This window comes from Stegostoma tigrinum, chromosome 43, assembly GCF_030684315.1.
Source record: "Stegostoma tigrinum isolate sSteTig4 chromosome 43, sSteTig4.hap1, whole genome shotgun sequence".
NCBI classification, from domain to species: domain Eukaryota; kingdom Metazoa; phylum Chordata; class Chondrichthyes; order Orectolobiformes; family Stegostomatidae; genus Stegostoma; species Stegostoma tigrinum.
In genome coordinates, this window is record NC_081396.1 from 651,872 (window position 1) to 672,888 (window position 21,017).

Consider the following 21,017-nt stretch of genomic DNA (forward strand, 5'->3'; position numbering starts at 1 on the left):
ACTGTCTGTCATACACAATCTCACTCTCTCTCTCTCTCTCATACACAATCCCACTATCTCTCTCTCATTCACAATCTCACTCTCACATTTTCACTCTCTGTATAACACAATGTCACTTTCTCTCTCATACACAATCTCACTATCTCTCAGGCATAATCTCACTCACACAATCTCACTATCTCTCAGACATAATCTCACTCACACAATCTCACTATCTCTCAGGCATAATCTCACTCACACAATCTCACTATCTCTCTCAGACATAATCTCACTCATACAATCTCACTATCTCTCTCAGACATAATCTCACTCACACAATCTCACTATCTCTCTCAGACATAATCTCACTCACACAATCTCACTATCTCTCTCAGACATAATCTCACTCACACAATCTCACTATCTCTCTCAGACATAATCTCACTCACACAATCTCACTATCTCAGACACAATCTCACTCTCACACAAAATCACTATCTCTTGCAGACAAAATCTCTCACCCTCACACATAATCTAGATTTCCATCTTGTATCTAAAGGGACCAAGTGATATAGGAGGGGAGGGTGCAGTTAGGCAATTGAACTGAATGATCAGCCTTGATCATATTGAATGATGGAGCAGGATCAAGGGTCCAAATGACCTACTCCCGCTCCTATCCTGTACGTTTCAATGTCATGTCTCCGGGTTCACTGGCATGGGACACAAAGCTGTGGGAGTGATCAAAGGAGCTGGAAACAGAAACTGAAAAGACTGCGAATGCTGAAAATCAGAAACAAAAACAGAAACAGAAACAGAAACAGAAACAGAAAGTGCTGAGAAAGGTCAGCAGGTCTGGCAACATCTGTGGAGAATGCTTCTTCCTCAGAACCGAGGTTATACAGGACAGAGATTGTGAAATTGCAAATGAGACTGAGCTACATGAGAAGTAAGAGCAGGACGAGGCAACTCAGCTCCTTGAACTGATCCACCATTCACAGAACGTAGAACGTTACAGCACAGTACAGGCCCTTCGGCCCAAGATGTTGTGCCGAACATTTACCCAAAACCTAAGGTCTACCTAACCTCCACCCCTACTTTATACTATCATCCATTTGCCTGCCTAATAGCCGCTTAAATGCCCCCAATGAGGCCGACTCCACTACCCTCTCTGGCAATGCATTCCATGCCCCTACCACTCTCTGACTTAAAAAAACTACCTCTGATGTCTCCCCTATATCTACCTCCACTCACTTTAAAACAATGTCCCCTCATAATAGCTACCTCCATCCGAGGAAAACGTCTCTGGCTGTCCACTCTCTCTTTATCTCTGATCATTTTGTACACCTCGATCAAGTCATCTCTAATCCTTTGTTGTTCTGAAGAGAAAAGCCGTAGCTCTCTCAATTTTTCGTTGTAAGACCTTCCCTCCATTCCAGGCAATATCCTGGTAAATCTCCTCGGCACCTTTTCCAATGTTTCCACATCCAATATAATCACCACTGATCTCATGTGAGCCTCAATTCCACCTTCCTACCCACTCTCCATAATGCTTTAACCCATTATTAATTAAAAATCTGTCTGTGCCCTTAAACACTCTCAGCATCCACTGCACACAGGGGTCATGAATTCCACAGATTTATCGCCCTTTGAGAGAAGTTATTCCTCCTCATCCCTGTTTTAAATCATGGAATAGAATCATGCAGTTCAGAAGAGGCCCTCCCTTTGCCCATCAGGTCTGCACTGCCAAAACTGCGATAAATCTGCACGAGTCCCACTTTCCAGCCCCAGGCCCACAGCTTTGGACATCATGACATTTCAAGTGCTCATCCAAGTCATCTTTAAAGGTTATGACATTACCCAGCACTACCACCCACCCTGGCAGTTCATTCCGGATGCCCACAAGTCTCTGGATGTAAAACATTTTTCTCAAATATCCTCTAAACCTCATGCCTTCCAGCAGAAGACTGTGACCCCAGGTTAGTGACCTTTTAATTCAAACTGCTTCCTATCCACAGGTAAAGGGGTGTCTCTCTCTCTCTCTCTGGGTCCTTTCAGGAGGTATTAAAGGATCAGGGACAATAACGGTGTTTCTCTCTCAGGCCTTTCAGCGGGTATTAAAGGATCAGGGACAATAATGGTGTGTCTCTCTCGGACCTTTCGGGGAGGTATTAAAGGATTAGGGACAATAACAGTGTGTCTCTCTTGGGACTTCTGGGGATATTAAAGGATCAGGGACAATAACAGAGAGTCTCTCTCAGGAATACTGAGGATTTGACCGGGCCCGGGGTCATGGCCTTTCCTTCCCCAGTGGTTGCCCGTGACCCCAGATGGTTTTGTACGGCCTGCAGACGATGCTATGGTCACCGTGAGCCAGGATGGGTCGGGTTATGTTAAAGACAGCGAACATATCTCTGGTCAGTGGTGAGATTTGCTGCATCACCTCACCCTGTGTGCTCCCCCCGAAAACTGAAACCGGGTTTGGAAATAAACTCCATAAGGCGTAGGAGCAGAAATTAGGCCATTCGGCCCATGGGGTCTGCTCCGTCACCCTCAGCAATGCCACCTTTAACCGGGGCGGTGGGGGGTGGGGTGAGGCGTCTGTGTGTGTGGAGGATGGGGAGGAAGGAAATAAAAATTCACAGGATTGAGGCGAAATGCCCGCATTTCAAATCCTTTCTCAGTGGGTGGGCTAAGATAATAAAATGTGAGGCTGGATGAACACAGCAGGCCAAGCAGCTCCTGAGATGCTGCTGGGCCTGCTGTGTACATCCAGCCTCACATTTTACTATCTTGGATTCTCCAGCATCTGCAGTTCCCATTATCTCAGTGGGTGGGCTGCCCCTTTAATAGGGGCACATCGATGCGGTCGGCGATCGACGCACCGCACCTGGAGGACTGCGCGATCGATGCGACCGGAGGTCGGCGCAGCCCCCTGGAGGACTCCGGCCCGGTGGCGCGCTGAAGATGGGGATCCAGGGCTTAGCGAAACTGCTCGGGGACGTGGCCCCGGGAGCCGTCAGGGAGCAGCAAATGAAACATTATTTCGGTGAATGCACAGCCCCCGGCCCCCACCCCCAGGGGGAGGGTGCAATATGTGTGTCCGGCCATGTGGTTCCTGCACCCGGCCCTGGATGGAGGGAAACTGGGCACTGGGCACTGGGCACTGGGCAGGGTGGGGGAGGGTGGGCACGGGGCAGGAGGGTTGGCACTGGGCAGGAGGGGAGGGTGTGCATTGGGTGGGATGTGCACTGGGTGGGAGGGGAGGGTGTGCATTGGGTCGGATGTGCATTGGGCAGGAGGGGAGGGTGGGCACTGGGCAGGTGGTGCACTGGGCAGGAGGGGAGGGTGTGTATTGGGCAGGAGGGGAGGGTGGGCACTGGGCAGGTGGTGCACTGGGCAGGAGGGGAGGGTGTGTATTGGGCAGGAGGTGCACTGGGCAGGAGGGGAGGGTGGGCATTGGGTGGGATGTGCATTGGGCAGGATGGGAGGGTGGGCATGGCGTAGGTGGGCACGGTGTAGGAGGGCAGGGTATGCTCTGGCCAGGAGGTGCACTGGGCAGGAGGGCAGGGTATGCTCTGGCCAGGACGTGCACTGGGCAGGAGGGGAGGGTGGGCATTGGGTGGGATGTGCACTGGGCAGGAGGGGTGGGTGGGCACTCTGCAGGAGGGCAGGGTATGCTCTGGCCAGGAGGTGCACTGGGCAGGAGGAGAGGGTGTGCACTGGGCAGGAGGGGAGGGTGGGATGTGCATTGAGTAGGACGGGAGAGTGTTCACCGGACATTGGTCAGGAGGGGAGGGTGTGCGTTGGGCAGGAGGGGAGGCTGTGCATTGGGCAGGATGTGCACTGGGCAGGAGGGGAGGCTGTGCATTGGGCAGGAGGGGAGGCTGTGCATTGGGCAAGATGTGCATTGGGCAGGAGGAGAGGGTGTGCATTGGGCAGGATGGGAGGGTGTGCATTGGGCAGGATGTGCACTGGGCAGGAGGAGAGGGTGTGCACTGGCATTGGGCAGGAGAGGAGGGGGCGCGCCGGGCAGGAGGGGAGGGGGCGCGCCGGGCAGGAGGGGAGGGGGCGCGCCGGGCAGGAGGGGAGGGGGCGCGCCGGGCAGGTGGGGAGGGTGTGCACTGGGCAGGATGTGCATTGGGCAGGAAGGGAGGGCGCGCGTTGGGCCCACCGTGCCTCGCACACCGTCTCGCTGCCTGCTCGTGTCCCTTGCCATCCCAGCCTTTCCCTGTAAGCTCCCGCTGCCAGCTCTCTGTGTGAGTCTCCCCGCGCTCCCTCAGTGTCCCAGTGGCCATCTTTCTGAGGGTCACAGACAGGGGGCTAACAGCCGATGTCTTGCTCCCCCAGTGTCCAGGAGCCCACCACCAGAGGGCATTGGTTTAAGGTGAGGGGCGGGCTTGGGATGGGGCCCCTGGGGAGAATGGAAAGGGACCTGAGGGGGGTAACTATCTCACACAGAGGGTGGTGCGTGTGGGGGAAGGAGCTGCCGGAGGAAGGGGGTGGGGGCCGGTACAGTTACAGCATCGGGATGGGGACGTGGGTAGGGAGGGTTCAGAGGGACAGGGGGCTGAATGCTGGCAAATGGGACTAGGATACATGGTCAGCATGGATGAGTTAGGCTGAAGGGCCTCTTTTGGTGCTGTGCAACTCAAAGTCACCCCCTGCCCCGTCCCACCAAGTACTTGGATTTGAACCAGACCCTGATGAGCACTGGAGCTTGTTATTACAAAGTACCCCGTTCTCTCGTATCCTTCAGGGGCTGCAATCCGACCGGGAAATGTGCCGACGCTCAGAGAATTGTGGTTGGCCGTTAATTTGTTTTACACGAGCGCGCTCACTCGGTCTGCCGCGCTTCCTTTTCCCAGTTCCGGCAATACTCCTGGTGCGTCGTCCCGATCCGAAACCAACGTCTTCGCTGTTTCCTGCTGGCAGCTTGTGTCGGCCGGAGACCTCCCTGTCTCTGCCAGCTTTCCGCAGCTCTCCTGCCTTTTCCCCCTGCCCCCACCGCGCTGCGCGCATGCATCGTACTCCTCTCCGTTTGCTCGCCTTTTTGATCTCTTACTTAGCCTTTTGTTGGGTGGGGGGGGGGGTTGCGACCCTTTGGAAATGAGACCAGAGCGTGGAAGGGTCGGCGGGGGGAGGGTGACGGGCAACTGAGCATCTTTGTCCCACCAGCCTGGAGCCATCTGCAAATCGGCCAACTCTACATTCGCTTCCTTACCCCTCCCAACACGCCTGAACCCGTCAAGAGGGAGCGAGGGGTTGGGATGGCCTCCTGGACATCCTGCCTGTCCCCTCCTGACCCAAAGCTGCTCACCCATGCCCTTTCTCCATCTCTTCCTCCAACAAATACCACCCCCCCCCGCCCAAAAACCCCACTGCAGGACGCAAAATCGCCATCGATGCTTCGATGAGTATCTACCAGTTTCTGATTGCGGTCCGGCAGGATGGGAACGTGCTGCAGAACGAAGCTGGTGAGACCACCAGGTAACAGGGGGGCGCTGGGCGAGGGTGGGGGGAATGGAGAGAGACGCCTGGGTGCACGCAGAGGTGAGAGTCGCTGTCGCGGCCCACCATTGATCGCCCCGTCCCTGGTTTCGCCCCCGTCCCCGAGAAGGTTGGGGGTGAGCTGCTTCCTTGAGCTGCTGCGGTCCATTTGCTGTGGGGTCGACCCACAGTGTTCCTCAGGGGAGGGAATTCCGGGAATTCCAGGGATTCGGACCCAGCTGCACTGAAGGAACGGCCAGTCGGCGCCGCGACCCTCGGGCAGCGGCCCGCTCCCTCGGCGCCGACCCTCAGGCAGCGGCCCGCTACCTGGGCGCCGACCCTCGGGCAGCGGCCCGCTCCCTCAGTCCGTGAGAGTTTGGGGTTTTATTGGCTGTGAGATTTTGGGTGGGTGTGCCGTAGCCAGTCAAACACCTTCTGCAAACTCTGCCTTTCCCACCTCTGTTCTCCTCAGCCATCTGATGGGAATGTTTTATCGGACAATCCGGATGGTTGAGAATGGGATTAAACCCGTCTACGTCTTCGATGGGAAGCCACCCGACCTCAAATCTGCAGAGGTACATCAGTGTGTGACCCTGTGTGCGATCGGGGAGGGAGGGAGGGAGTGACCCTGTGTGCGATTGGGGAGGGAGGGAGTGACCCTGTGAGCGATCGGGGAGGGAGTGACCCTGTGCGCGATCGGGGAGGGAGGGAGGGAGTGACCCTGTGCGCGATCGGGGAGGGAGGGAGTGACCCTGAGCGCGATCGGGGAGGGAGGGAGGGAGTGACCCTGTGCGCGATCGAGGAGGGAGGGAGGGAGTGACCCTGTGTGCGATGGGGAGGGAGGGAGTGACCCTGTGTGCAATCGGGGAGGGAGGGAGTGACCCTGTGCGCGATCGGGGAGGGAGGGAGTGACCCTGTGCGCGATCGGGGAGGGAGGGAGTGACCCTGTGCGCGATCGGGGAGGGAGGGAGTGACCCTGTGCGCGATCGGGGAGGGAGGGAGTGACCCTGTGCGCGATCGGGGAGGGAGGGAGGGAGGGAGTGACCCTGTGCGCGATCGGGGAGGGAGGGAGGGAGGGAGGGAGTGACCCTGTGCGCGATCGGGGAGGGAGGGAGGGAGTGACCCTGTGCGCGATTGGGGAGGGAGGGAGGGAGGGAGGGAGTGACCCTGTGCGCGATCGGGGAGGGAGGGAGGGAGGGAGTGACCCTGTGCGCGATCGGGGAGGGAGGGAGGGAGGGAGTGACCCTGTGCGCGATCGGGGAGGGAGGGAGGGAGGGAGGGAGTGACCCTGTGCGCGATCGGGGAGGGAGGGAGGGAGTGACCCTGTGCGCGATCGGGGAGGCAGGGAGGGAGTGACCCTGTGCGCGATCGGGGAGGGAGGGAGGGAGTGACCCTGTGCGCGATCGGGGAGGGAGGGAGGGAGTGACCCTGTGCGCGATCGGGGAGGGAGGGAGTGACCGACCCTGTGCGCGATCGGGGAGGGAGGGAGTGACCGACCCTGTGCGCGATCGGGGAGGGAGGGAGTGACCGACCCTGTGCGCGATCGGGGAGGGAGGGAGTGACCGACCCTGTGCGCGATCGGGGAGGGAGGGAGTGACCGACCCTGTGCGCGATCGGGGAGGGAGGGAGTGACCGACCCTGTGCGCGATCGGGGAGGGAGGGAGTGACCGACCCTGTGCGCGATCGGGGAGGGAGGGAGTGACCGACCCTGTGCGCGATCGGGGAGGGAGGGAGTGACCGACCCTGTGCGCGATCGGGGAGGGAGGGAGTGACCGACCCTGTGCGCGATCGGGGAGGGAGGGAGTGACCGACCCTGTGCGCGATCGGGGAGGGAGGGAGTGACCGACCCTGTGCGCGATCGGGGAGGGAGGGAGTGACCGACCCTGTGCGCGATCGGGGAGGGAGGGAGTGACCGACCCTGTGCGCGATCGGGGAGGGAGGGAGTGACCGACCCTGTGCGCGATCGGGGAGGGAGGGAGTGACCGACCCTGTGCGCGATCGGGGAGGGAGGGAGTGACCGACCCTGTGCGCGATCGGGGAGGGAGGGAGTGACCGACCCTGTGCGCGATCGGGGAGGGAGGGAGTGACCGACCCTGTGCGCGATCGGGGAGGGAGGGAGTGACCGACCCTGTGCGCGATCGGGGAGGGAGGGAGTGACCGACCCTGTGCGCGATCGGGGAGGGAGGGAGTGACCGACCCTGTGCGCGATCGGGGAGGGAGGGAGTGACCGACCCTGTGCGCGATCGGGGAGGGAGGGAGTGACCGACCCTGTGCGCGATCGGGGAGGGAGGGAGTGACCGACCCTGTGCGCGATCGGGGAGGGAGGGAGTGACCGACCCTGTGCGCGATCGGGGAGGGAGGGAGTGACCGACCCTGTGCGCGATCGGGGAGGGAGGGAGTGACCGACCCTGTGCGCGATCGGGGAGGGAGGGAGTGACCGACCCTGTGCGCGATCGGGGAGGGAGGGAGTGACCGACCCTGTGCGCGATCGGGGAGGGAGGGAGTGACCGACCCTGTGCGCGATCGGGGAGGGAGGGAGTGACCGACCCTGTGCGCGATCGGGGAGGGAGGGAGTGACCGACCCTGTGCGCGATCGGGGAGGGAGGGAGTGACCGACCCTGTGCGCGATCGGGGAGGGAGGGAGTGACCGACCCTGTGCGCGATCGGGGAGGGAGGGAGTGACCGACCCTGTGCGCGATCGGGGAGGGAGGGAGTGACCGACCCTGTGCGCGATCGGGGAGGGAGGGAGTGACCGACCCTGTGCGCGATCGGGGAGGGAGGGAGTGACCGACCCTGTGCGCGATCGGGGAGGGAGGGAGTGACCGACCCTGTGCGCGATCGGGGAGGGAGGGAGTGACCGACCCTGTGCGCGATCGGGGAGGGAGGGAGTGACCGACCCTGTGCGCGATCGGGGAGGGAGGGAGTGACCGACCCTGTGCGCGATCGGGGAGGGAGGGAGTGACCGACCCTGTGCGCGATCGGGGAGGGAGGGAGTGACCGACCCTGTGCGCGATCGGGGAGGGAGGGAGTGACCGACCCTGTGCGCGATCGGGGAGGGAGGGAGTGACCGACCCTGTGCGCGATCGGGGAGGGAGGGAGTGACCGACCCTGTGCGCGATCGGGGAGGGAGGGAGTGACCGACCCTGTGCGCGATCGGGGAGGGAGGGAGTGACCGACCCTGTGCGCGATCGGGGAGGGAGGGAGTGACCGACCCTGTGCGCGATCGGGGAGGGAGGGAGTGACCGACCCTGTGCGCGATCGGGGAGGGAGGGAGTGACCGACCCTGTGCGCGATCGGGGAGGGAGGGAGTGACCGACCCTGTGCGCGATCGGGGAGGGAGGGAGTGACCGACCCTGTGCGCGATCGGGGAGGGAGGGAGTGACCGACCCTGTGCGCGATCGGGGAGGGAGGGAGTGACCGACCCTGTGCGCGATCGGGGAGGGAGGGAGTGACCGACCCTGTGCGCGATCGGGGAGGGAGGGAGTGACCGACCCTGTGCGCGATCGGGGAGGGAGGGAGTGACCGACCCTGTGCGCGATCGGGGAGGGAGGGAGTGACCGACCCTGTGCGCGATCGGGGAGGGAGGGAGTGACCGACCCTGTGCGCGATCGGGGAGGGAGGGAGTGACCGACCCTGTGCGCGATCGGGGAGGGAGGGAGTGACCGACCCTGTGCGCGATCGGGGAGGGAGGGAGTGACCGACCCTGTGCGCGATCGGGGAGGGAGGGAGTGACCGACCCTGTGCGCGATCGGGGAGGGAGGGAGTGACCGACCCTGTGCGCGATCGGGGAGGGAGGGAGTGACCGACCCTGTGCGCGATCGGGGAGGGAGGGAGTGACCGACCCTGTGCGCGATCGGGGAGGGAGGGAGTGACCGACCCTGTGCGCGATCGGGGAGGGAGGGAGTGACCGACCCTGTGCGCGATCGGGGAGGGAGGGAGTGACCGACCCTGTGCGCGATCGGGGAGGGAGGGAGTGACCGACCCTGTGCGCGATCGGGGAGGGAGGGAGTGACCGACCCTGTGCGCGATCGGGGAGGGAGGGAGTGACCGACCCTGTGCGCGATCGGGGAGGGAGGGAGTGACCGACCCTGTGCGCGATCGGGGAGGGAGGGAGTGACCGACCCTGTGCGCGATCGGGGAGGGAGGGAGTGACCGACCCTGTGCGCGATCGGGGAGGGAGGGAGTGACCGACCCTGTGCGCGATCGGGGAGGGAGGGAGTGACCGACCCTGTGCGCGATCGGGGAGGGAGGGAGTGACCGACCCTGTGCGCGATCGGGGAGGGAGGGAGTGACCGACCCTGTGCGCGATCGGGGAGGGAGGGAGTGACCGACCCTGTGCGCGATCGGGGAGGGAGGGAGTGACCGACCCTGTGCGCGATCGGGGAGGGAGGGAGTGACCGACCCTGTGCGCGATCGGGGAGGGAGGGAGTGACCGACCCTGTGCGCGATCGGGGAGGGAGGGAGTGACCGACCCTGTGCGCGATCGGGGAGGGAGGGAGTGACCGACCCTGTGCGCGATCGGGGAGGGAGGGAGTGACCGACCCTGTGCGCGATCGGGGAGGGAGGGAGTGACCGACCCTGTGCGCGATCGGGGAGGGAGGGAGTGACCGACCCTGTGCGCGATCGGGGAGGGAGGGAGTGACCGACCCTGTGCGCGATCGGGGAGGGAGGGAGTGACCGACCCTGTGCGCGATCGGGGAGGGAGGGAGTGACCGACCCTGTGCGCGATCGGGGAGGGAGGGAGTGACCGACCCTGTGCGCGATCGGGGAGGGAGGGAGTGACCGACCCTGTGCGCGATCGGGGAGGGAGGGAGTGACCGACCCTGTGCGCGATCGGGGAGGGAGGGAGTGACCGACCCTGTGCGCGATCGGGGAGGGAGGGAGTGACCGACCCTGTGCGCGATCGGGGAGGGAGGGAGTGACCGACCCTGTGCGCGATCGGGGAGGGAGGGAGTGACCGACCCTGTGCGCGATCGGGGAGGGAGGGAGTGACCGACCCTGTGCGCGATCGGGGAGGGAGGGAGTGACCGACCCTGTGCGCGATCGGGGAGGGAGGGAGTGACCGACCCTGTGCGCGATCGGGGAGGGAGGGAGTGACCGACCCTGTGCGCGATCGGGGAGGGAGGGAGTGACCGACCCTGTGCGCGATCGGGGAGGGAGGGAGTGACCGACCCTGTGCGCGATCGGGGAGGGAGGGAGTGACCGACCCTGTGCGCGATCGGGGAGGGAGGGAGTGACCGACCCTGTGCGCGATCGGGGAGGGAGGGAGTGACCGACCCTGTGCGCGATCGGGGAGGGAGGGAGTGACCGACCCTGTGCGCGATCGGGGAGGGAGGGAGTGACCGACCCTGTGCGCGATCGGGGAGGGAGGGAGTGACCGACCCTGTGCGCGATCGGGGAGGGAGGGAGTGACCGACCCTGTGCGCGATCGGGGAGGGAGGGAGTGACCGACCCTGTGCGCGATCGGGGAGGGAGGGAGTGACCGACCCTGTGCGCGATCGGGGAGGGAGGGAGTGACCGACCCTGTGCGCGATCGGGGAGGGAGGGAGTGACCGACCCTGTGCGCGATCGGGGAGGGAGGGAGTGACCGACCCTGTGCGCGATCGGGGAGGGAGGGAGTGACCGACCCTGTGCGCGATCGGGGAGGGAGGGAGTGACCGACCCTGTGCGCGATCGGGGAGGGAGGGAGTGACCGACCCTGTGCGCGATCGGGGAGGGAGGGAGTGACCGACCCTGTGCGCGATCGGGGAGGGAGGGAGTGACCGACCCTGTGCGCGATCGGGGAGGGAGGGAGTGACCGACCCTGTGCGCGATCGGGGAGGGAGGGAGTGACCGACCCTGTGCGCGATCGGGGAGGGAGGGAGTGACCGACCCTGTGCGCGATCGGGGAGGGAGGGAGTGACCGACCCTGTGCGCGATCGGGGAGGGAGGGAGTGACCGACCCTGTGCGCGATCGGGGAGGGAGGGAGTGACCGACCCTGTGCGCGATCGGGGAGGGAGGGAGTGACCGACCCTGTGCGCGATCGGGGAGGGAGGGAGTGACCGACCCTGTGCGCGATCGGGGAGGGAGGGAGTGACCGACCCTGTGCGCGATCGGGGAGGGAGGGAGTGACCGACCCTGTGCGCGATCGGGGAGGGAGGGAGTGACCGACCCTGTGCGCGATCGGGGAGGGAGGGAGTGACCGACCCTGTGCGCGATCGGGGAGGGAGGGAGTGACCGACCCTGTGCGCGATCGGGGAGGGAGGGAGTGACCGACCCTGTGCGCGATCGGGGAGGGAGGGAGTGACCGACCCTGTGCGCGATCGGGGAGGGAGGGAGTGACCGACCCTGTGCGCGATCGGGGAGGGAGGGAGTGACCGACCCTGTGCGCGATCGGGGAGGGAGGGAGTGACCGACCCTGTGCGCGATCGGGGAGGGAGGGAGTGACCGACCCTGTGCGCGATCGGGGAGGGAGGGAGTGACCGACCCTGTGCGCGATCGGGGAGGGAGGGAGTGACCGACCCTGTGCGCGATCGGGGAGGGAGGGAGTGACCGACCCTGTGCGCGATCGGGGAGGGAGGGAGTGACCGACCCTGTGCGCGATCGGGGAGGGAGGGAGTGACCGACCCTGTGCGCGATCGGGGAGGGAGGGAGTGACCGACCCTGTGCGCGATCGGGGAGGGAGGGAGTGACCGACCCTGTGCGCGATCGGGGAGGGAGGGAGTGACCGACCCTGTGCGCGATCGGGGAGGGAGGGAGTGACCGACCCTGTGCGCGATCGGGGAGGGAGGGAGTGACCGACCCTGTGCGCGATCGGGGAGGGAGGGAGTGACCGACCCTGTGCGCGATCGGGGAGGGAGGGAGTGACCGACCCTGTGCGCGATCGGGGAGGGAGGGAGTGACCGACCCTGTGCGCGATCGGGGAGGGAGGGAGTGACCGACCCTGTGCGCGATCGGGGAGGGAGGGAGTGACCGACCCTGTGCGCGATCGGGGAGGGAGGGAGTGACCGACCCTGTGCGCGATCGGGGAGGGAGGGAGTGACCGACCCTGTGCGCGATCGGGGAGGGAGGGAGTGACCGACCCTGTGCGCGATCGGGGAGGGAGGGAGTGACCGACCCTGTGCGCGATCGGGGAGGGAGGGAGTGACCGACCCTGTGCGCGATCGGGGAGGGAGGGAGTGACCCTGTGCGCGATCGGGGAGGGAGGGAGGGAGGGAGTGACCCTGTGCGCGATCGGGGAGGGAGGGAGTGACACTGTGTGCGATGGGGATGGAGGGAGGGAGGGAGTGACCCTGTGTGCGATCGGGGAGGGAGGGAGGGAGGGAGTGACCCTGTGCGCGATCGGGGAGGGAGGGAGTGACACTGTGTGCGATGGGGATGGAGGGAGGGAGGGAGTGACCCTGTGTGCGATCGGGGAGGGAGGGAGGGGGTGACCCTGTGTGTGATTGTGGAGGGAGTGACACTGTGAGCGATCGGGGAGGGAGGGAGTGACACTGTGCGCGATGGGGATGGAGGGAGGGAGGGAGTGACCCAGTGTGCGATCGGGGAGGGAGGGAGGGAGTGACCCTGTGTGCGATCGGGGAGGGAGGGAGTGACACTGTGTGCGATGGGGATGGAGGGAGGGAGGGAGTGACCCTGTGTGCGATCGGGGAGGGAGGGAGGGGGTGACCCTGTGTGCGATTGGGGAGGTAGTGACACTGTGTGCGATCGGGGAGGGAGGGAGTGACACTGTGTGCGATATGGAGGGAGGGAGGGAGTGACACTGTGTGCGATGGGGATGGAGGGAGGGAGGGAGTGACCCTGTGTGCGATCGGGGAGGGAGGGAGGGGGTGACCCTGTGTGTGATTGTGGAGGGAGTGACACTGTGTGCGATCGGGGAGGGAGGGAGTGACACTGTGCGCGATGGGGATGGAGGGAGGGAGGGAGTGACCCAGTGTGCGATCGGGGAGGGAGGGAGGGAGTGACCCTGTGTGCGATCGGGGAGGGAGGGAGTGACACTGTGTGCGATGGGGATGGAGGGAGGGAGGGAGTGACCCTGTGTGCGATCGGGGAGGGAGGGAGGGGGTGACCCTGTGTGCGATTGGGGAGGTAGTGACACTGTGTGCGATCGGGGAGGGAGGGAGTGACACTGTGTGCGATATGGAGGGAGGGAGGGAGTGACCCAGTGTGCGATCGGGGAGGGAGGGAGTGACACTGTGTGCGATCGGGGAGGGAGGGAGTGACACTGTGTGCGATGGGGATGGAGGGAGGGAGGGAGTGACCCTGTGTGCGATCGGGGAGGGAGGGAGTGACCCTGTGTGCGATCGGGGAGGGAGGGAGTGACACTGTGTGCGATCGGGGAGGGAGGGAGTGACACTGTGTGCGATGGGGATGGAGGGAGGGAGGGAGTGACCCTGTGTGCGATCGGGGAGGGAGGGAGGGGGTGACCCTGTGTGCGATTGGGGAGGGAGTGACACTGTGTGCGATCGGGGAGGGAGGGAGTGACACTGTGTGCGATATGGAGGGAGGGAGGGAGTGACCCTGTGTGCGATGGGGATGGAGGGAGGGAGTGACCCAGTGTGCGATCGGGGAGGGAGTGACCCTGTGTGCAATCGGGAAGGGAGGGAGTGACACTGTGTGCGATTGGGGAGGGAGTGACACTGTGTGCGATCGGGGAGGGATGGAATGACCCTGTGTGCGATATGGAGGGAGGGAGGGAGTGACCCTGTGTGCGATGGGGATGGAGGGAGGGAGGGAGTGACCCTGTGTGCGATGGAGTGACCCTGTGTGCGATATGGAGGGAGGGAGGGAGTGACCCTGTGTGCGATGGGGATGGAGGGAGGGAGGGAGTGACCCTGTGTGCGATCGGGGAGGGAGGGCGTGACACTGTGTGCGATCGGGGAGGGAGTGACCCTGTGTGCGATGGGGAGGGAGGGAGTGACCCTGTGTGCAATCGGGGAGGGAGGGAGGGAGGGACCCTGTTTGCGATCGGGAAGGGAGGGAGGGAGTGACCCTGTGTGCAATGGAGGGAGGGAGGGAGTGACCCTGTGCGCGATCGGGGAGGGAGGGAGGGAGTGACCCTGTGTGCGATGGAGGGAGGGAGGGAGTGACCCTGTGTGCGATGGAGGGAGGGAGGGAGTGACCCTGTGTGCGATGGAGGGAGGGAGGGAGTGACCCTGCGTGCGATGGAGGGAGTGAACCTGTGTGCGATGGAGGGAGGGAGGGAGTGACCCTGTGCGCGTCGGGGAGGGAGGGAGTGACCCTGTGCGCGATCGGGGAGGGAGGGAGTGACCCTGTGCGCGATCGGGGAGGGAGGGAGTGACACTGTGTGCGATCGGGGAGGGAGTGACCCTGTGTGCGATGGGAGGGAGGGAGTGACCCTGTGTGCAATCGGGGAGGGAGGGAGGGAGTGACCCTGTGTGCAGTCGGGGAGGGAGGGAGGGTGGGAGTGACCCTGTGTGCGATCGGGGAGGGAGGGAGTGACCTTGTGTGCGATGGAGGGAGGGAGGGAGTGACCCTGTGCGCGATCGGGGAGGGAGGGAGGGAGTGACCCTGTGTGCGATGGAGGGAGGGAGGGAGTGACCCTGTGCGCGATCGGGGAGGGAGGGAGGGAGTGACCCTGTGTGCGATCGGGGAGGGAGGGCGTGACACTGTGTGCGATCGGGGAGGGAGTGACCCTGTGTGCGATGGGGAGGGAGGGAGTGACCCTGTGTGCAATCGGGGAGGGAGGGAGGGAGGGACCCTGTTTGCGATCGGGGAGGGAGGGAGGGAGGGACCCTGTTTGCGATCGGGAAGGGAGGGAGGGAGTGACCCTGTGTGCAATGGAGGGAGGGAGGGAGTGACCCTGTGCGCGATCGGGGAGGGAGGGAGGGAGTGACCCTGTGTGCGATGGAGGGAGGGAGGGAGTGACCCTGTGTGCGATGGAGGGAGGGAGGGAGTGACCCTGTGTGCGATGGAGGGAGGGAGGGAGTGACCCTGCGTGCGATGGAGGGAGTGAACCTGTGTGCGATGGAGGGAGGGAGGGAGTGACCCTGTGCGCGTCGGGGAGGGAGGGAGTGACCCTGTGCGCGATCGGGGAGGGAGGGAGTGACCCTGTGCGCGATCGGGGAGGGAGGGAGTGACACTGTGTGCGATCGGGGAGGGAGTGACCCTGTGTGCGATGGGGAGGGAGGGAGTGACCCTGTGTGCAATCGGGGAGGGAGGGAGGGAGTGACCCTGTGTGCAGTCGGGGAGGGAGGGAGGGTGGGAGTGACCCTGTGTGCGATCGGGGAGGGAGGGAGTGACCTTGTGTGCGATGGAGGGAGGGAGGGAGTGACCCTGTGCGCGATCGGGGAGGGAGGGAGGGAGTGACCCTGTGTGCGATGGAGGGAGGGAGGGAGTGACCCTGTGCGCGATCGGGGAGGGAGGGAGGGAGTGACCCTGTGTGCGATGGAGGGAGGGAGGGAGTGACCCTGTGTGCGATGGAGGGAGGGAGGGAGTGACCCTGTGCGCGATCGGGGAGGGACGGAGTGACCCTGTGCGCGATCGGGGAGGGAGGGAGGGAGTGACCCTGTGTGCGATGGAGGGAGGGAGGGAGTGACCCTGTGCGCGATCGGGGAGGGAGGGAGTGACCCTGTGCGCGATCGGGGAGGGAGGGAGGGAGTGACCCTGTGCGCGATCGGGGAGGGAGGGAGTGACCCTGTGTGCAATCGGGGAGGGAGGGAGGGAGTGACCCTGTGTGCAATCGGGGAGGGAGGGAGGGAGTGACCCTGTGTGCAATCGGCGAGGGAGTGACCCTGTGTGCGATCGGGGAGGGAGGGAGTGACCCTGTGTGCAATCGGGGAGGGAGGGAGGGAGTGACCCTGTGTGCAATCGGGGAGGGAGGGAGTGAGTGACCCTGTGTGAAATCGGGGAGGGAGGGAGGGAGTGACCCTGTGTGCGATCGGGGAGGGAGGGAGGAAGGGAGTGACCCTGTGTGCGATCGGGGAGGGAGGGAGGGAGTGACCCTGTGTGCAATCGGCGAGGGAGTGACCCTGTGTGCGATCGGGGAGGGAGGGAGTGACCCTGTGTGCAATCGGGGAGGGAGGGAGGGAGTGACCCTGTGTGCAATCGGGGAGGGAGGGAGTGAGTGACCCTGTGTGAAATCGGGGAGGGAGGGAGGGAGTGACCCTGTGTGCGATCGGGGAGGGAGGGAGGAAGGGAGTGACCCTGTGTGCGATCGGGGAGGGAGGGAGGGAGTGACCCTGTGTGCGATGGAAGGAGGGAGGGAGTGACCCTGTGTGCGATGGAGGGAGGAGGGTGTGACCCTGTGTGCGATGGATGGAGGGAGGGAGTGACCCTGTGTGCGATGGAGGGAGGGAGGGAGTGACCCTGTGCGCGATCGGGGAGGGAGGGAGGGAGTGACCCTGTGCGCGATCGGGGAGGGAGGGAGGGAGTGACCCTGTGCGCGATCGGGGAGGGAGGGAGGGAGTGACCCTGTGTGCGATGGAGGGAGGGAGGGAGTGACCCTGTGTGCGATGGAGGGAGGGAGGGAGTGACCCTGCGTGCGATGGAGGGAGTGAACCTGTGTGCGATGGAGGGAGGGAGGGAGTGACCCTGTGCGCGTCGGGGAGGGAGGGAGTGACCCTGTGCGCGATCGGGGAGGGAGGGAGTGACCCTGTGCGCGATCGGGGAGGGAGGGAGTGACACTGTGTGCGATCGGGGAGGGAGTGACCCTGTGTGCGATGGGGAGGGAGGGAGTGACCCTGTGTGCAATCGGGGAGGGAGGGAGGGAGTGACCCTGTGTGCAGTCGGGGAGGGAGGGAGGGTGGGAGTGACCCTGTGTGCGATCGGGGAGGGAGGGAGTGACCTTGTGTGCGATGGAGGGAGGGAGGGAGTGACCCTGTGCGCGATCGGGGAGGGAGGGAGGGAGTGACCCTGTGTGCGATGGAGGGAGGGAGGGAGTGACCCTGTGCGCGATCGGGGAGGGAGGGAGGGAGTGACCCTGTGTGCGATGGAGGGAGGGAGGGAGTGACCCTGTGTGCGATGGAGGGAGGGAGGGAGTGACCCTGTGCGCGATCGGGGAGGGACGGAGTGACCCTGTGCGCGATCGGGGAGGGAGGGAGGGAGTGACCCTGTGCGCGATCGGGGAGGGAGGGAGTGACCCTGTGTGCAATCGGGGAGGGAGGGAGGGAGTGACCCTGTGTGCAATCAGGGAGGGAGGGAGGGAGTGACCCTGTGTGCAATCGGCGAGGGAGTGACCCTGTGTGCGATCGGGGAGGGAGGGAGTGACCCTGTGTGCAATCGGGGAGGGAGGGAGGGAGTGACCCTGTGTGCAATCGGGGAGGGAGGGAGTGAGTGACCCTGTGTGAAATCGGGGCGGGAGGGAGGGAGTGACCCTGTGTGCGATCGGGGAGGGAGGGAGGAAGGGAGTGACCCTGTGTGCGATCGGGGAGGGAGGGAGGGAGTGACCCTGTGTGCAATCGGCGAGGGAGTGACCCTGTGTGCGATCGGGGAGGGAGGGAGTGACCCTGTGTGCAATCGGGGAGGGAGGGAGGGAGTGACCCTGTGTGCAATCGGGGAGGGAGGGAGTGAGTGACCCTGTGTGAAATCGGGGAGGGAGGGAGGGAGTGACCCTGTGTGCGATCGGGGAGGGAGGGAGGAAGGGAGTGACCCTGTGTGCGATCGGGAGGGAGGGAGGGAGTGACCCTGTGTGCGATGGAAGGAGGGAGGGAGTGACCCTGTGTGCGATGGAGGGAGGGAGGAGGGTGTGACCCTGTGTGCGATGGATGGAGGGAGGGAGTGACCCTGTGTGCGATGGAGGGAGGGAGTGACCCTGTGCGCGATCGGGGAGGGAGGGAGGGAGTGACCCTGTGCGCGATCGGGGAGGGAGGGAGGGAGTGACCCTGTGCGCGATCGGGGAGGGCGGGAGGGAGTGACCCTGTGCGCGATCGGGGAGGGAGGGAGGGAGTGACCCTGTGCGCGATCGGGGAGGGAGGGAGGGAGTGACCCTGCGCGCGATCGGGGAGGGAGGGAGGGAGTGACCCTGCGCGCGATCGGGGAGGGAGGGAGGGAGTGACCCTGTGCGCGATCGGGGAGGGAGGGAGGGAGTGACCCTGCGCGCGATCGGGGAGGGAGGGAGGGAGTGACCCTGCGTGCAATCGGGGAGGGAGGGAGTGACCCTGTGTGCAATCGGGGAGGGAGGGAGGGAGTGACCCTGTGTGCGATCGAGGAGGGAGGGAGTGACCCTGTGTGCAGTCGGGGATGGAGGGAGGGAGTGACCCTGTGTGCAATCGGGGAGGGAGGGAGGGAGTTACCCTGTGTGCGATCGGCGAGGGAGGGAGGGAGGGAGTGACCCTGTGTGCGATCGGGGAGGGAGGGAGGGAGTGACCCTGTGTGCGATGGAGGGAGGGAAGGAGTGACCCTGTGTGCGATGGAGGGAGGGAGTGACCCTGTGTGCGATCGAGGAGGGAGGGAGGGAGTGACCCTGTGTGCGATGGAGGGAGGGAGGGACTGACCCTGTGCGCGATCGGGGAGGGAGGGAGGGAGTGACCCTGTGTGCGATGGAGGGAGGGAGGGAGTGACCCTGTGCGCGATTGGGGATGGAGGGAGTGACTCTGTGCGCGATTGGGGAGGGATGGAGGGAGTGACCCTGTGCGCGATCGGTGAGGGAGGGACGGAGTGACCCTGTGCGCGATCGGGGAGGGAGGGGCGGAGTGACCCTGTGCGCGATCGGGGAGGGAGGGACGGAGTGACCCTGTGCGCGATCGGGGTGGGAGGGACGGAGTGACCCTGTGCGCGATCGGGGAGGGAGGGACGGAGTGACCCTGTGCGCGATCGTGGAGGGAGGGAGGGAGGGAGTGACCCTGTGCGCGATCGGGGAGGGAGGGAGGGAGTGACCCTGTGCGCGATCGGGGAGGGAAGGAGTGACCCTGCGCGCGATCGGGGAGGGAGGGAGGGAGTGACCCTGTGTGCAATCGGGGAGGGAGGGAGTGACCCTGTGTGCAGTCGGGGAGGGAGGGAGTGACCCTGTGTGCAGTCGGGGATGGAGGGAGGGAGTGACCCTGTGTGCAATCGGGGAGGGAGGGAGGGAGTTACCCTGTGTGCGATCGGCGAGGGAGGGAGGGAGGGAGTGACCCTGTGTGCGATCGGGGAGGGAGGGAGGGAGTGACCCTGTGTGCGATGGAGGGAGGGAGGGAGTGACCCTGTGTGCGATGGAGGGAGGGAGTGACCCTGTGTGCGATCGAGGAGGGAGGGAGGGAGGGAGTGACCCTGTGTGCGATGGAGGGAGGGAGGGACTGACCCTGTGCGCGATCGGGGAGGGAGGGAGGGAGTGACCCTGTGTGCGATGGAGGGAGGGAGGGAGTGACCCTGTGCGCGATTGGGGATGGAGGGAGTGACTCTGTGCGCGATTGGGGAGGGATGGAGGGAGTGACCCTGTGCGCGATCGGTGAGGGAGGGACGGAGTGACCCTGTGCGCGATCGGGGAGGGAGGGGCGGAGTGACCCTGTGCGCGATCGGGGAGGGAGGGACGGAGTGACCCTGTGCGCGATCGGGGTGGGAGGGACGGAGTGACCCTGTGCGCGATCGGGGAGGGAGGGACGGAGTGACCCTGTGCGCGATCGTGGAGGGAGGGAGGGAGGGAGTGACCCTGTGCGCGATCGGGGAGGGAGGGAGGGAGTGACCCTGTGCGCGATCGGGGAGGGAGGGAGTGACCCTGTGCGCGATCGGGGAGGGAGGGAGGGAGTGACCCTGTGCGCGATCGGGGAGGGAGGGAGGGAGTGACCCTGTGCGCGATCGGGGAGGGAGGGAGGGAGTGACCCTGTGCGCGATCGGGGAGGGAGGGAGGGAGTGACCCTGTGCGCGATCGGGGAGGGAGGGAGGGAGTGACCCTGTGCGCGATCGGGGAGGGAGGGAGGGAGTGACCCTGTGCGCGATCGGGGAGGGAGGGAGGGAGTGACCCTGTGCGCGATCGGGGAGGGAGGGAGGGAGTGACCCTGTGCGCGATCGGGGAGGGAGGGAGGGAGTGACCCTGTGCGCGATCGGGGAGGGAGGGAGGGAGTGACCCTGTGCGCGATCGGGGAGGGAGGGAGGGAGTGACCCTGTGCGCCATCGGGGAGGGAGGGAGGGAGTGACCCTGTGCGCCATCGGGGAGGGAGGGAGGGAGTGACCCTGTGCGCCATCGGGGAGGGAGGGAGGGAGTGACCCTGTGCGCCATCGGGGAGGGAGGGAGGGAGTGACCCTGTGCGCCATCGGGGAGGGGAGGGAGGGAGTGACCCTGTGCGCCATCGGGGAGGAGGGAGGGAGTGACCCTGTGCGCCATCGGGGAGGGAGGGAGGGAGTGACCCTGTGCGCCATCGGGGAGGGAGGGAGGGAGTGACCCTGTGCGCCATCGGGGAGGGAGGGAGGGAGTGACCCTGTGCGCCATCGGGGAGGGGAGGGAGGGGAGTGACCCTGTGCGCCATCGGGGAGGGAGGGAGGGAGTGACCTTGTGCGCCATCGGGGAGGGAGGGAGGGAGTGACCCTGTGCGCCATCGGGGAGGGAGGGAGGGAGTGACCCTGTGCGCCATCGGGGGAGGGAGGGAGGGAGTGACCCTGTGCGCCCATCGGGGAGGGAGGGAGGGAGTGACCCTGT

The 21,017-nt window shown here is 65.1% G+C and overlaps 1 protein-coding gene across 1 annotated transcript in view; it reads left to right on the forward strand.

Moving 5' to 3' along the window:
- Positions 1-2,884: 2,884 nt before the first annotated feature.
- Positions 2,885-21,017, forward strand: part of fen1 (flap structure-specific endonuclease 1) — a 33,489-nt gene continuing 15,356 nt past the window's right edge. Inside the window, exons 1-3 of the mRNA XM_059641719.1 lie at positions 2,885-3,025; positions 5,364-5,466; positions 5,939-6,041. Coding sequence (XP_059497702.1) covers positions 2,944-3,025; positions 5,364-5,466; positions 5,939-6,041 — 288 coding nt within the window. The 5' untranslated portion in view covers positions 2,885-2,943. The remainder of the gene's footprint in view (positions 3,026-5,363; positions 5,467-5,938; positions 6,042-21,017) is intronic.